General features: G+C 52.7%; 1 protein-coding gene across 3 annotated transcripts in view; it reads left to right on the forward strand.

Annotated features, from left to right (window-relative positions):
* Positions 1-12,590, forward strand: part of AP3B2 (adaptor related protein complex 3 subunit beta 2) — a 34,063-nt gene that overhangs the window by 7,187 nt on the left and 14,286 nt on the right. For 2 of the 3 annotated variants that reach the window (XM_045448617.1, XM_045448616.1), the window contains exons 2-12: positions 2,290-2,365; positions 2,509-2,583; positions 2,860-2,955; positions 8,418-8,578; positions 8,860-8,926; positions 9,054-9,236; positions 9,339-9,622; positions 10,099-10,153; positions 10,507-10,578; positions 11,880-11,942; positions 12,322-12,454. In XM_045448617.1, coding sequence (XP_045304573.1) covers positions 2,290-2,365; positions 2,509-2,583; positions 2,860-2,955; positions 8,418-8,578; positions 8,860-8,926; positions 9,054-9,236; positions 9,339-9,622; positions 10,099-10,153; positions 10,507-10,578; positions 11,880-11,942; positions 12,322-12,454 — 1,265 coding nt within the window. The other variant, XM_045448618.1, reaches the window with a different exon arrangement.

The raw sequence follows: 12,590 nt of genomic DNA on the forward strand, positions 1-12,590 counted from the left end.
GTAGGGGTCTTTAAAGCGGTGGTTATGTTAAAATGAAGTCATTAGGGTGGGCCCCAATCCTAATCCAATCTGGTGTCCTTGTAAGGAGAGGAAATTCGGACACGGGGACACCCAGAGGGGAGACCATGTGAAGATACAGGAAGCTAGGGGTGCCCGGGTGGCTCAGTCGGTTGAACGTCTGACTTCAGCTCCCATCATGATCTCACGGTCTGTGAGTTCGAGCCCCGGGTCGGGCTCTGTGCTGACCGCTCATGGCCTGCCTGCAACCTGCTTTAGGTTCTGCGTCTCCCCTTCTCCTTGCCCCTCCCCTGCTGGTGCTCTGTGTCTGTCTCTCTCTCAAAAATGAATAAGCATTTAAAAAAAATTTTAAGATACAGGAAGACAGTCATCTGTGAGGCCAGGAGAGAGGCCTCGGAAGAAACCATGCCTCCTGACACCGCCTCAGACTTCTAGTCTCCAAAATTGTGCGAAAATAATATAGGTCGTTTAAGCCTTCCAGTCTGTGGTACTTTGTTACGGCAGCTCTAGGGAACAAATACAGTCGCCTTATTTGCTTTCATTTTTATTTTATTTTATTTTATTTTATTTTATTTTATTTTATTTTATTTTATTTAGTTTTATATACCAAAGTTAAAATAAAATTGAACCCAGCCATCTGGTTACTGATAACTTTATGATCTTGAATGTAAAAATTTCCCCTTTAAAACTTATATATTTAAAAATAATGTCACTAAACAGGGTGCATGGGGGCTCAGTCGGTTAAGCGTCCGACTTCAGCTCAGGTCACGATCTCACAGTTTGTGGGTTCGAGCCCCGCGTCGGGCTGTGTGCTGACAGCTCGGAGCCTGGAGCCTGCTTCGGATTCTGAGTCTCCCTCTCTCTCTGTCCCTCCCCCACTCGTGCTCTGTCTCTCTCTCTCTCTCTCTCTCAAAAATAAACAAACATTAAAAAAAATAACAGGTGCAGGGTTTATTTAGGTGTGAGATGCATGTACAAGTTCAAATCTTTGCTGCATAGCAGTTGTCCCAGCGGTGTTTATTTACAGGAAAAAATGGCTCTTCCTTCCATTGGTGAGTTCTTGTTCCTAATGTATCCATTTAGATCCATTTATGAACTTGTCCCATATGACTTTTGACTTTCTATCTTTTAACCTGGTACCACGGGGCTTTTGGTCACTGTCATGTTGTTTTGTATTTTGAATTTCAGGAGGGTGTGTTGTCTGTCACTGTGGCCTTGTTCTCTTCTTTCCCCAAACTATTCTTTGGGGTTTTTGCTGCCATTTGAGGAGGTCTGACCAAGTGCCTTCACTGAAATTTCAATGGACATTGCATGAAATTTGTGTATTGGCCTGAGGATTAGCTGTATTCCCTTCAGCCACATGCAAGGGGACATTTGTTCAGATCTTCATTTATTTCTCCCATTAGGGTTTTTTCACTTCCTGTAATCACTGTTGAATGTTAAGTGATGGGTCTGGCTTTTGTTGGGAGACCATCTCAACAGATTCTGGAGTGACCGGGACCCGTCCAGTCCAGTCCTGGAGTCGGAGCCTGGGAACACACTCGTGGGGCAAGGGCAAGGGCATCCTGCTGTTGTTCTGACACCGCCTCCTTTGCACTGGCTCCAGATCCTTCCCATCTACCCAACTGGCCATTCTCTGGGCGGAGTCCACACCTTTCCCACCCCGAACCCTTCCTCTTGTCTTCTGGCTCTGGGTCACTGGCTGTATGGGTGTCCTAGGGCCTGCTGTAACAAAGTACTGCCAAGTGCATGGTTTAGAACAACAAAACTTTACGGTCTCACAGCCGGAAGTCCGAAATTAAGGTGCCTGCAGGGCTGTGCTCCCTCTGAAACCTGTAGGAGGATCCTTCCTCGCCCCTTCCTAGCTTCTGGTAGTTTCCTGGCAATCTTTCATGGATCACTCCAATGTTCCGTCTTCACATGGCATTCTCCCTGCGTCTCTGTCTCTTCACGTGGCTGTCTTCTTACCAGAACACCCGACAGACGGGATTAGGGGCCCTCCCTACCCCAGTGTGACGTCATCCTAATGAATTACAACTGCAGCGACCCTATTTCCAAATAGGGTCACATTCTGGAGTCCTAGCGGTTAGGACTTCGATATATCTTTTTTGAGGAGGACCCAGTTCAACCCATACCACGGGCTGGCCCGCATTTCTCCTGACCCCAAGTCCCCTGCCCGTGTCCCTTCTTTCTGCCTGTATCCTCCTGGTGGATACCCCCAGCCCCGCCCTCGTGCCCTCCGCTGACCCCCTGTGCCTTCCCCACCCCCAGGCATGATGACCTGAAGGAGATGCTGGACACCAACAAAGATTCCCTCAAGCTGGAGGCCATGAAGACGATCGTGGCCGTGAGTGGGGGAAGGGGCCTCCCTGGTCTGCGGGAGGGGTGAAGAGCAGCCCTTCTTGGCTCCCGGTGGACCTTCTCCTAATAAGTGTGGGCCTCCTCCCTTCTCCCCCTACCGCGACCCTTCCCCCCCCCCCCCCCCCCCAGATGATCGCCAGGGGAAAGAACGCCTCCGACCTGTTTCCGGCCGTGGTGAAGAACGTGGCCTGTAAGAACATAGAGGTAGGCAGCGCGGGGTGAGGGGGCTCGCATGCCCACCCCCACCCACCGGGAGTAAGCGCCAGCCGGTTGGGGTGAGGAAAGGCACCATCCGGCCCCCGGGGGCCCGACTTGCTCGGGATGCCCTCGGCTCAGGAGAAGACCCTGTTTCTGCGTCCCCCAAGCAGACGTAGATCCGAGTGAAGGACCCCGGGGCGCACTCGGGACCACAGCTGGCCAGGCGGTGACGTCTCATTGGGTGGGGGCGGCAGTCCTGCTGAGAAGCCCTTCTGCTCCCAGGTGAAGAAGCTGGTCTACGTGTACCTGGTGCGCTACGCCGAAGAACAGCAAGATCTGGCCCTGCTGTCTATCTCCACCTTCCAGCGCGGCCTGAAGGTCAGTTCGCGCCCCGGACCGGGTCTCGCGGGCGCCACGTTGGAGGGGCAGCCCAGGGAGAGGCCTGTGCGTGGGGGACGGTCTTGGAGGCCCTTTCCTGTCCGCCTAGACTTGGGAGGGTCAGAGTTAGACAAGAGAACCGATGCTGCTGTGGTGTTAAGTGTTGGGGGCGGGGGGAGGGGGGGGGGCCAAGCCAACGGCCAGGAAGGAACTCTTGAGACGTCTTTGGTGCAAAAAGGTGATTTTATGAACGCATGGGGACAGGACTCATGGGCAGAAAGAGCTGCACTGGGGCTGTGAGGAGACATTGGTTACATACTAGGAAGTTGGGGTGGGGCTGTTAAGGAAAGAGGGAGGTTTCCAAATGGACTTTCCTATGCTAAAGAGGACTCTTCAGATACTGGAGACCTTGCTATTGTTGAGCTGAAGTTATTTTTCCCTCTAGCAAAGCATTCACATTAAGACAGAAGGGAGTTCCTGCAGGAATGTTCTACTCTGCCTGCCTTGAGTATTTGTCAGTGGGCTGCAGGTTGTAAAGAAATTTAATTTTATTGGGGCTCCTGGGTGGCTCAGTCCGGCAAGCATCTGACTTCGGTTCAGGGCATGACCTCACGGTTCCGGGAGTTCAAGCCCCGCATCGGGTGAACACGAGCCCCACTTTGGGTAGAAACAGAGGCCTGCTTCTCTCTCTTTCTCTCTCAAAAAAAATTTAATTTAATTTTAATCTACATTTTCTTCTTGTCTTTGTTTCCCCCATCACCATGGAGGGGAGGGTGATGTTAGGGCTCCAGGAAATTGAGTCTATAGGATTCTGGAGACTGCCCTTTTTTCTTATAAATCATTAAGACAGTTGCAGACTGATGGAGACCCACGTCCCGCGGGACCGTGACCGCCATCAGTTAGCTATTTGTTTTTCCCTTTCCTGTGTCCTCGGGCAGCCAGGAGTGTCTGAGGAGTGTCACATGTGTCCCACCTGGTGGGGAGGGGGGATGGCTAGCTCTAGCTCGTGCTTTGCCCTCAGCTTGCCTTTGGCTCCCTCATTAGTGGGACCCCCAGAGGGTGGAGGCCAGCTCAGAAGGGGCTTGAGAGATGAGGTGGCTGCCCAGAGACCGTGTCTCTCCTCCTCTGAGGAGCCTGTGATAATGGCCGCCTCAAACATAAACCACTTGCGTCCCTGAGAGCAGAGAGCCCTGGGTCTTGCCCCCGTTGGTGTGAAGGAATCGTGGTCCACAACCGGGCAGAAGTCGACGTCCTTCAGACAGGGTTCTGGACAGGGGACAGCTGACCTGGGTTCCTCACCTCCGTGTGTCACAGCCTTGGCACTAGGGGGTTCACCAAGTCTGGGTTTCTGTGGAGAACGATGACTTTGGAACTTGGGGAGGACAGAAGGGTTTACTGAAAACAAATGAGCTCTGTGGAGAGGAAGACAACACGATTCACCCTGCGGGAGAGGTTGGGTTCGAAGGTCAGCGCAGACGCCATGACACCCGGCTGCCCGTTTTCAGTGAGTTCAGTACAGCGGATTATTCCTCTAGAGTTGAAACGGGTGATGAGTCTTCCGTTTGGCAGCGGAAGTAGCTGACTTGTGTTAGATGCCCCAGTGTCTGCAGAACACCCACTTTGAAAGACTGTGGTCAGTCTGTTGTACTGAAAGGCTTTTTGGAGCATGTCGAAATTGAAATCACTTAAGGGAAGGGGCAGGAAGATTTAAGTCCTTTAAATCTTTTTTTTTTTTTTTTTAAGTTGATAGATTTCTTTTGAGAGAGACAGAGACAGCGTGAGTGGGGGAGGGGCAGAGAAAGAGGGAGAGACAGAATCCGAAGCAGGCTCTGCCCTGTCAGCACAGAGCCTGATGTGGGGCTCAAACTCACCAAATCGTGAGATCATGACCTGAGCCGAAACCGAGATTGGACGCTTAACCGACTGAGCCACCCAGGCGCCCCTCAAGTCCTTTAGAATAGAGTGGGGGCTGAATCCCTTCTCACTATTTCAGCTGAATATCCTCACCTTTTGTTTTGCATATTAAACATATGCTTGATGGTCTCCACTGTGTGCCCTTCTGGCCTGTAGATGTCAAGGATACAGAAGCCAATATCACTGCCAGATGTCAGATGTCAACCACTAACTCCCCTCCCTAGACTTTCCACATATTTGGTTCACGTTCCTGTGAGAGTGTCTCTGAAAGGTCCAGCTCGACTTTTCACGTCCAGCTGGTTCTGTGGGTTGCTGAGCAGGAGGGAGGATTGACTGCCCCCCTGGGTCACTGTGCTATATGGCGAGCAGGAGAGGCCGACAAGGCCTGCTTCTCTGAGGTGGGGTGGGAAGCGCAGGCCCTTGAATGTACCCATCATTCATTCGGCAATACCGGGGTCTCTTCTGCCACACGTGGTGCTATGTTAACTTTTAAAGTCAAAACCACGGGGTCAATCCACTGATCTGTCTAGATTGGCAAGTAATCTTTTGGTTTGGATCAGGGTTAAACCATTTTGGAAGAACCATTCTGGAATTTAAAAAAAATTTTTTTTTAATGTTTATTTATTTTTGAGACAGAGAGAGACAGAGCATGAGCAGGGGAGGGGCAGAGAGAGAGCGAGACACAGAATCTGAAGCAGGCTCCAGGCTCTGAGCTGTCAGCACAGAGCCTGATGTGGGGCTCGAACCCACAAACTACGAGATCATGACCTGAGCTGAAGTCGGATGCTCAACCGACTGAGCCACTCAGGCGCCCCCCATTCTGGAATTTTTGGCACAGGTTTTACATTTAGCTGTAGTTTCTACAGTCTGCCCCTGAATTTCCCCTTTGAGAAAACCAGAGGGGCACCTGGGTGGCTCAGCCCAGTAAGCGTCCGACTTCGGCTCAGGTCATGATCTCCTGGTCCGTGGGTTCGAGCCCCACGTCGGGCTCTGTGGTGACAGCTTGGAGCCTGGAGCCTGCTTCGGATTTTGTGTCTCCCTCTCTTTCTGTTCCTCCCCTGCTCGTGCTCTGTTCCTCCTCTGCTTGTGCCCCCTGAGCCCATTCAATGAAATGATTTTTCTAGAACAGTGGTCAGCAAACTTTTTCTGTATCCTGCCAGAGAGTAATGTAGACTTTTTAGGGCCATACAGCCTCAATCTTGCAACACTCAACTTTGCCCTTGAAGTGTGTAAGAAGCCATAAATGAGTGGGCATGGCCAGCTTCCAATGAGTCTTTATTTTTAAAAAAGGCAGAAGACAGATTTGGCCTGAGGGCTGTAGTATGCCAACCTTTGCTCTAGAACATGACCCTCTGACAGATCATCTCCAGTGATAGAGACGTCACCCCTTCATAAGGCAACTCGCCCCATTTTTGAACACTACAACTTTTTTTTAAGCATTATATCGTGTCAAAACCTCCAGAGCTATAATTTTTTTTTAATTTATTTCAGACTCACAAAAGGCACAAAGAATAATAAAGTGAATATCTGTATACCCAGCATAAGAAATGAAACATTTATCAACAGCCAAAGCCCCCTATGTATCTTCTGTTTATAATTCATGTGTATGTATTTATTCTTTTACGGCTTATTTACACATTTGTAAATAATATACAATTTTGTTTTATAAATGGTATCATATGATATATGTGTTCCTCTAAAACTCATTTTCTTTCTGTTGTTGTTAATGATTTTGGGCTCTCCTGCACATTAGAACTATTCATTTCCATCCAGTTTTCTCCCTTCTTTTTATCAAGCCAGCCTGAGACTGTTTTCTTAGCAGCCCACTAATGTGGTTGGCTCAATTCAGACAAACCTCCAGTGAGCAGTCAGATAATCTAGGTCTCCCTACATCCTGTCTTTATGCAGTTGGTCCCTGGAATCCCTTATGAAGCCCTATTATATTTCATTTTATTGGTTTAGCATAACATCCAATTTGGGGCGATTCTAAATCTTAATTTTGTCCTCCTGATTTTGTGTCTTCCAACATGTTGACAGATTGTACAGACCAGGACATCAGATTGTGAGTCCCCTGGCATATCATGTTTCCAGGTTGACACCGATCTGTTAATCAACCTTCTCTAAGCACAACGTTTTACCAAGTTGTGGTTCCATCTAATTATACAGTCAGCTGGCACTTTCTTATCTTGTTAGAAAGGATCTTATTCAATAGCAGAAAAATTTCTTAACCCCTTTCATGTGTAAAGGGCTGTGGTGATACAGAGACAAAATAGATGTGAATTCTGCTCTTAAAATGATTATATATTAAGTAAAACAAAAGGCCTGCATCAAAATGGCAATCTAGGCAATGCTAGGAGGCTCCCCCAATGCCTTGCTGAAATCGACATACACAGTGTTAATATAGACCAGCCTAGTTACCCTATCAAAAAGGAAAAAAGAATTTTTTCTAGTAGCCTCCTGTGAATCCATAATCATTTCCAAATAAAAGGGGGGAGAAAAAGAAATACAGGTTATAGCAGTGGATATGGTATGATTTGACTCTAAGAAAATACAGACTCCTGCCTTTTAAATACGTGCTTCTAAACCATGTGTTTAAAAATCAACTCTAGAATTTTGACGGGGGTTACCATCATCTTCCCCTGTCATTTGGTGGATCTTCTCTTTCTCCATTTTAGAACATCAGTGAAGTGTCTGCTTTTTAGTGTCCAGTTACCTCTCCCGTTGCCCAGCATTCTGTGAGATTCACAGCAGGGGCACCTTGGGGGGCTCAGGTGGTTAAGCTCCGACTAAAGTTCACGATCTCGAGGTTTGTGGGTTCAAGCCCCGCGTCGGGCTCTGTGCTGACAGCTCGGAGCCTGGAGCCTGCTTCGGATTCTGCGTCTCCCTCTCTCTCTGCCCCTCCCCCACTCATGCTCTGTCTCTGTCTCTCTCTCTCTCAAAAATAAATAAACATTAAACAAATTTTTTTAATTAAAAAAAAAGATTCACAGCAATTTACAGCTACTGCTGCCCCTCGTGCACGATTATAATACACTGTGTCTAACGCTCTTCTCAGGTGTGGATTGGAAGCATAGGAACAAAGAGAAGGGGCCTACACACCTATTCTGTTTTAAACACTGGAGGAAGAGGAAGAAGATCAACTTTTGGGAGGTGGCTGGGAGAAGGGAGTGTTACCCAACTCTTTGGAAGGCAGGCCAGCTTGCATTTGCTGGCAGTCAGCACAAAGACCCCCCCCCACCCCCACCCCCACGCAGGGACCAGGAGGTGTTTCAGGAACTTTAGGTATTCTGAAAGATTCTTACCCTTCCCGAAAGTGAAGCAACCCATCGCCCTAACTGTTCGGGCGTCAGATGTCTGCAACAGGGGCCAACAGTTCCCTCAAGTAGTACCCCCCTCCCACCCCGGGTACCTAGCAGGGGCACATCACTCAGGGAGTCAGGGAGGCAAGAATGGGTGGTAGGTAGCTAGGGACAGTGAGTTCCACAGGTGTGGCCTTTCCATCAGGCCATTGTGCCCTCTCATGGCTCTGCCTCCACCTCTGCCCTTAGGACCCCAACCAGCTGATTCGGGCCAGTGCCCTCCGCGTCCTGTCTAGCATCCGGGTGCCCATCATTGTGCCCATCATGATGCTGGCCATCAAGGAAGCTGCATCGGACATGTCACCCTATGTACGGAAAACAGCTGCTCACGCCATCCCTAAACTCTACAGGTACGCCCCAGCCGCGCCCCTAGCTCCTCAAGGGAGTGTTTCCCAACCCCGGGCCCACCCCTGGCCTCTCCCAAGCCTTGCAGATTGCCCCTTTTTTGTACTCAGATGGTTGAAGACGGTTTGGGGAAGTGAGAGAGATGGAGAACTGCGGTGGTGGCAGTTCACACTTCTTAACGAACTGTGGGGTTCGGGGTAGGGGAGGTGACCACAGTTTGGGCAAATATTACGAAGGTGGGAGGTGGGGGGGGGGGGCAAATCCCTCTTAACAGTTTCTCCCACAGTTTGGATTCGGACCAGAAGGACCAGCTGATCGAGGTCATTGAGAAACTTCTGGCCGACAAGACCACGGTGTGTACATGGGCGCACAGGGACGGGTGGTGGAGAGGAGACGGGGCAAGCGCTCTCTGCCCTTCCGGCTCACCCTCTTGCCACTGACCGTTTCCCACTCACCCTCTTGCCACTGACCGTTCCCCAGCTGGTGGCGGGCAGTGTGGTGATGGCCTTCGAGGAGGTCTGCCCCGAGCGCATCGACCTGATACACAAGAACTACCGGAAGCTCTGTAACCTGCTCATCGACGTGGAGGAGTGGGGGCAGGTGGTCATCATCAGCATGCTCACCCGCTACGCGCGCACGCAGTTCCTGAGCCCCACCCAGAACGTGAGTGGGCCCGGGGCCCGGGCCTCGCTGTGGCAGCGTGCGTAGGAGGGCGGCCGGGAGGAGGTTTCCCCCGACACCCCCTCCCCCTGTCTCCGCCTGCAGGAATCTCTGCTGGAGGAGAACCCGGAGAAAGCCTTCTACGGCTCGGAAGAGGACGAGGCCAAGGGCCCGGGCTCGGAGGAGGCGGCCACCGCTGCGCTGCCCGCCCGCAAGCCCTACGTCATGGACCCCGACCACCGGCTGCTGCTGCGCAACACGAAGCCGCTGCTGCAGAGCCGCAGCGCCGCCGTGGTCATGGCGGTGGCCCAGCTCTACTTCCATCTGGCGCCCAAGGCGGAGGTGGGCGTCATCGCCAAGGCGCTAGTGCGACTGCTGCGCAGCCACAGGTGCGCGTCCCGCCCCGCCCACATTGTGGGCCGCCCCTCCCCGCGGACACAGTGGGCTGACTCACCCGGCCTCGCCCCGCCCACCCCGTGGGCTGACCCGCCCGGCCCCGCCCCGCCCACACCGTGGGCCGGCCCACCCAGCCCCACCCGCACCGTGGGCCGATCCGCCCCGGCCGCGCCCCGCCCACACGGGGAGGGGTGGGTGGGCTAGCCCGCCCCGCCCACACCGGGGGCTGACGTACTTCGCCCCGCCCTGCCCATGATGGGTGGGCTGGTCCTGCCAGCTTCTCTCAAACCCTGGGCGTATCACGCCCCGCGCCTTCACCCCACCCCTCCACCCTGTACGGACCCCAGTCTTGCCCTCCTCCGACCGGTGCCCTCCCCGCCCTCCTATTTGGCCCACCTCTCTTCCCTCCACTCGCTGCCCCTGGGCCCCGTCGAGGGGCCCAGACACCTCTTTCCTGTCCTCTCCGTAGTGAGGTGCAGTACGTGGTGCTCCAGAACGTGGCCACCATGTCCATCAAGCGCCGGGTGAGCAAGTGACCTAGGCTGCCCTCGCATATTCCGAGGGGTGGCTCCTGCGAGTGCAGGGCGGTGGGGGGGGGGGTATTGGGGACAGGCAGGATGGGGAGTGCCTTCGCTGTGGAGAGAATGCAAACGGGAGACCCCAAACACGGAGGAGAAGCAGGGTCTCGGTCCTGAGGGCCGCCGAGGGAGGAAAATCTGGCAAAGAAAGTCCTGGTCAGATCTGAGAGGGGAGTGGGAAGGGCAGCGATGAGGCAGGAAGGATTCTGGGCCCCAGAACGGGAGAGGTGGGGTAGCTCTGGAGAAGCCCCAGTCTGGGGCTGCGGTGGAGCTCCTTGGGGCTGCTTCTCTCACAACAGGGTATGTTTGAGCCCTACCTGAAGAGCTTCTACATCAGATCCACCGACCCCACCCAGATCAAGATCCTGAAGGTGAGCGATGGACAGAAGTGCCTGCGGCCTTTCCGCCCCCTTCCTGCCCCCACCGACCCGCTGGGATATCCACAGTGGCCACCTTGGGGCCTGCCTATTTCTGAACCTGTGGCCACTCCACCCAGGAGTATTGGCCCAGGAAGCTGGGCTAATGGGGGCCGGGGCGGGGGAGGGAGCTGCCCTTTGCCTGTTATCCAATAGATATCTGCCACTTTTCATATGTGAAGTAACCTGATTTTCATAATAACCTCAGGAAGTGTACATTTTCTCCATTTTCTAAAAATGCAGACCCCAGGAGGTGAGGTTGCTACCCCAGAGTCAGTCCTGCTGATTCCAGAATTCATACTTTGCTAGCTACAGTCTCTTGTCTTCCACCCACGGTGTTCTCGCCCCCACACATCTTCCCCCTCAGGCTTTTATGCAAACATACACCCACAGAAAAAGTGTCAGAAGCCCATACCCACATTCCATTCAGGCTCTGCCTGCTCTTATGGAGTAGTTTTCATTCAGCACCAGTTAATCGCGACTCTCTGAACATCTACTCTGTGTCAGTTACAGCTAGATCTAGGGGTACGAGCCGTGGCAAACTCATCAGACACCTTGTCTTTGGGGAGCTGACGGTCTAGTTGGGGTGAGAAGGAGACACTGAGCAGCCAATCACACAACAAATGTAAAAAGCCACTTGAGAAATATGGTAAGAAAGAGAAGTGGAGAGGGCTGTCAGAGCATAGACTAGGACGGCGTCTAGTCTTGTGTCAGGGAAGCTTTCCTCTAGGAAGCAAGGCTTGAGCTGAGGCCCGAGAAATGAATATGAATTGTCTATGCAAGTGCAGGGGCAGGAATGGCAAGAATTGCTCCCCACAGAAGAACCAGTATATGCAAAGGCTCTGAGGCAGGAAGAGGTCTGACAAGAGGCCAGTATGACTGGGGCATAGAGGGCAAAGGGGAGAGTGGTGTGAAAACAGAGGTAGACAGAGGTCAGATCCCACAGGGGTTTATAGACCATGGTAAGGACATTGCTCTTTAGCCTAAAAGCAACAGGAGGCTTTGTTTTCCATGGAGGCGGAGAGGTGACAGGATCATTCTATAAGCGTCCTCTGTCAGGGCATCCATTTAAGAGACAAACTGGTCCTCCTGCCTTTTGGGAAAGTTTCCCAGTCTGTCATCTCCTTCACCAGTTTAAGGATGACGCAGGGCCGTCCGTGGGATTGTTTTCCGGTCTGTGAAGTGTGTTTGGAATGAGGGGTTTGGGGGCACAGAAACCCTGCGGGCCACCCTGCCCGCTTTCTGTCTCCCTGCAGCTGGAAGTGTTGACCAACCTGGCCAATGAGACCAACACCCCTACTGTCCTACGGGAGTTCCAGGTAGGGCCGGGGCCCAACACCCCTACTGTCCTACGGGAGTTCAGGTCGGGCTGGGGCCTACCTGCCTGCCGGAGGGTCCACGAGAGGTGCCCGCAGCTCCTCGTGCTCAGTGAGAATCGTCCCGATGGGCCAACTTTCTCTTATGAGCCCAAAATGGAAAAAGTGTTGTCTTAGGTCCCCTCCCAGAGCCTTCTGCTGGCTCTGGGCTAAGGGACACGCACGGTGGCTGAGGGCGTCACTCTCTCTCCCAGAGTTTAGTCTCTAGCATGATGAGTGATTGAATGAGGGGTGACAAGCTTCCCTGAAGGTCACCCGCAAGCCGGCAGAATCACTGAGGGTCACTGCCTGCTGGGGATCACTCTGTTGTGGTGTCCCACAGACGTACATTCGCAGCATGGACAAGGACTTTGTAGCAGCCACTATCCAGGCCATTGGACGCTGTGCAACCAACATCGGCCGAGTCCGTGACACCTGTCTCAACGGCCTGGTGCAGCTGCTGTCCAACCGCGACGGTCAGTGCTTGTCTGCGTGTCCAACTTGGATGACCAGAGGGTGTGCACCTATCCGTCCAGGCACAATGCGTGTTCGTCCCTCTGTCCACCTCCACGCGTGTCTTAAGTGTTCCTGCGTCCCCGAGGGCCACCAGAG

The sequence above is a fragment of the Leopardus geoffroyi genome, chromosome B3 (assembly GCF_018350155.1).
Source record: "Leopardus geoffroyi isolate Oge1 chromosome B3, O.geoffroyi_Oge1_pat1.0, whole genome shotgun sequence".
Lineage (NCBI taxonomy): Eukaryota > Metazoa > Chordata > Mammalia > Carnivora > Felidae > Leopardus > Leopardus geoffroyi.